General features: G+C 35.5%; 1 protein-coding gene across 1 annotated transcript in view; it reads left to right on the plus strand.

The window, feature by feature from the left end:
- Window positions 1-1,890, plus strand: part of LOC107728922 (obscurin-like protein 1) — a 34,754-nt gene extending 32,864 nt beyond the window's left edge. Inside the window, 2 exon segments of the mRNA XM_016539256.1 lie at window positions 601-870; window positions 1,160-1,890. Coding sequence (XP_016394742.1) covers window positions 601-870; window positions 1,160-1,170 — 281 coding nt within the window. The 3' untranslated portion in view covers window positions 1,171-1,890.
- Window positions 1,891-3,206: the final 1,316 nt, after the last annotated feature.

A 3,206-nucleotide genomic window follows, 5' to 3' on the forward strand; every position in this document is an offset into this window, starting at 1 on the left:
GCTTATCGCTGGGTGACAAGCTCTTGTAATATGCGGAGAACATTTTGAAAATTACATCTAATCAATATAATTTATAATCTTTTTAAACCTAACTATTTTGTACCGTATCCGTGAAATTCTCTAGCCTTAAAGGCTATATCTCCCGGGTTTTCTGCAACCATGATGCGCGCGCATCCTGATTGTTTACAAACCTATAATTGGTCTATACGCTTGCTGAGAGTACCACAAAAAAAGTGAGGGCATTTCATTATTAATTAGCCTAAAATCTAATTCAAAACATATCTGCCAAGCTCTTAAAAATGTCATATTCATATTTATGTTGGTTTCATACATTTAAAAAAAAACATCTACAATTTTCAAAATGATTTGCTAAAAATGTAAAATAACGCACATATATGTCATGACAAAAAAAAAAAGGCTATCTGCACGTTAGTGATTTTGCTCAATTTGACTGTGAAATACTGATTTTGAAATATGAATAGTACTATATAGGAACTGCTTCTTTTTTTTAAATAAATAATAATAATAAAACATTGCATTGACAGTATAGCTGAGACAATTTAACATGCCTATGGATTGGCACTTCTTCTGTTGAAACAGCTCTGTCAGTCCTAATGGTGAGAGAGCTGCAGCACGTGGATGTGACAGCTCCTGCAGATGCATGCTTTGAATGTGAAGTCTCTTTGCCTGTGGCCAAGGCACCTACCTGGACCCTGAATGGGGAGACACTGCATCCTGGTCCTAAAGTTGTGGTGGAGAAAATGGGAACCATTCATAGGCTCATTCTCAAACAAACATCCGAAGACATGAGCGGCACAGTGTGCTTTATCACAGGGAGAGTCAAAAGCACTGCACATCTGCAAGTCATAAGTAAGTTGTATATTTTGTTATAGTAGATAATGCATGTTTATATATTGCCAAGTAAAAGTTTACAATATGTGCTTATATACTGTACATATATACTGTAGAATTACCTTTACTCCGAATAGGAGATGTTTTTGATGCCTATTCTTAGACATGGAGTCTGGACTTGTTTTAATAAGAACTTGATACACACTAATAGCTTGGGGCCATGTGATTTACATTGGTATCCAGCTGAGGGTAAGGGTTTATCAAGTGACTGCTGACTTATTAATCTTTCTATTTTTCTTTTTGGCAGGTAACCACTGAGAAACAACACATAAGCACTTACAGTGCATAATGCTCAACTACGCCACTATTTAAATACAAAAATACCAAATGAAATTATGAAACTATTAACTGTTTTAATGTGTCTGAAAGAGATAGGTCTATCTTTAATTTATTTGAAATGCAAATTTAAAATCTTTATTATGCTGTTTTACACATCATTTCCTGCTCTTCATGGTTTACCAATCATTACATAATAATTTTTCAGTTTTTCTAAATTTATGATCAAACACATTGTGCTTTATAGGCTACACAAAAAATGAACAACACCAGGCCAGACACCCAGACATGTAATTCACCCATGTTGTTACTGCTTAAATTTCTTGCACAGTAATTTGGTATTTAATTTTGAAATTTGTGTACTACTGTATATCCTTGTATAGATATCCTTTGTGTTGTTTTTTTCATTCTTGTTTTGTGGGATGCAGATTAAAGTGAGGTTACGGCGAAATAAAAATGTGCAGGGCCAAAGATGATCAAAAGAGGGTTTGGGACGGAAAGTAACTTCAGCATATATAACAAATACACTGAATTCAAGAATACAGACGTTTTACAAAGTAGGGAAACATTTACAAATAAATGAAAACGGTTTTGATAGTTTTAGTTGTTTGCTTCTGTTGTAATCAGAAGGTATGTCACAATTCTTGCCTTTTACTGAAGTATCCGAATAAAGTGCTGCAATTTTCCCTTGTTAAGCAATATCTTTCAATAAAATTTAAAAACTAATTTTCTTGAGGAGTGTTCTATTGTCTCTATTTTAGTGAACAGTCAATACTGTACTGACCAGATGTCCCTCTTCAAGATCAACACTGCTGTCTACTGGTACTGCAATCCAGAAAGCAAAGTTTTGTACATGACTTACATTCTCTGTTCATTTACCTACTTATCTTCGCGCGCTGTTCCAAACCGATAGGCCTATGACTTTCTTAAACTATTTAAACTTTCTTTCTATAAACATTTCTATATTTTACCAGTGCATTCTCTAGTATATTACAGAAAAAAAATGATGATGTATGTATGATGATGATAATAATAACAAAGTCATTGGGGTTAATTAAGTTATTTGTAATGGCTTGTAGCTTAACAGGTCACAAACACCAGGAAGTTTTTACTTGCTTTGTCTTCATTTTGTAGCCAACCTCTATAACCACTGAACTCGATTGTCTGAATCATAATACCTCAATTAATGTATTTTTTAATTACATACTACATACCACATCCCAGAACCCTAGTTTTAGAAGCACTTAGAAAAGGCCAAGGGAAAGAAATCTCACCTTATTTTTCAACGCGGAAGTAAGCCATTTTCTGTGAATGTGCGAGACTTCCGGTTCATTAGCCGCTGTGAAATAACGAGAAGAATAACAAAGCACGGTAAAAAATGGTTAGCACTACAAACCAGTGCGTGTTCATCGTTAAGACGATACATTAAAATAATTTGGTAAGACACACCAATTTGCAATATCAAGCAGCAAAACGAGCTGTTTTTACATCGAAAAATAGCTGGAAGCAATGACACCGGAAGCCAGACACATAAAATTTACAAATGGTCGCCTCGTACGCTCTTATGGGTTGGGATTAGTCTCAGCCTCAGACTTCACGCCCACATATGGCACACAAAAGTGGAAACACTTCAGGAGTTTCGAAGTCGTCATCGGATTGGCTGAATTATACAGGATATCCGGGAGACGTGTGTGTCGCGTTCTTTAACATTCCGCCTGGAAACAAAGACGCCGTGACGCCAAACCCCCTCATGAAAGAAGAAAGCCGTCTTGACGGTCTTGTTTACAACTGTGACCAGGAGCGCTTATCAGGATCAACTAAATGCTGGATTTTCAAAAGTATGTGAAAAATTTAAAGTTCGCGGCACAGAATCTTTAAAGGGGTCATATGATGCTGCTAAAAAGAACATTATTTTGTGTATTTTGTGTAATGAAATGTGTTTATGCGGTTTAAAGTTTAAAAAACACATTATTTTCCACATACTGTACATTATTGTTTCTCCTCTATGCCCCGCCTTT

The sequence above is a fragment of the Sinocyclocheilus rhinocerous genome, unplaced genomic scaffold (assembly GCF_001515625.1).
Source record: "Sinocyclocheilus rhinocerous isolate Xijiao unplaced genomic scaffold, SAMN03320098_v1.1 scaffold1569, whole genome shotgun sequence".
Lineage (NCBI taxonomy): Eukaryota > Metazoa > Chordata > Actinopteri > Cypriniformes > Cyprinidae > Sinocyclocheilus > Sinocyclocheilus rhinocerous.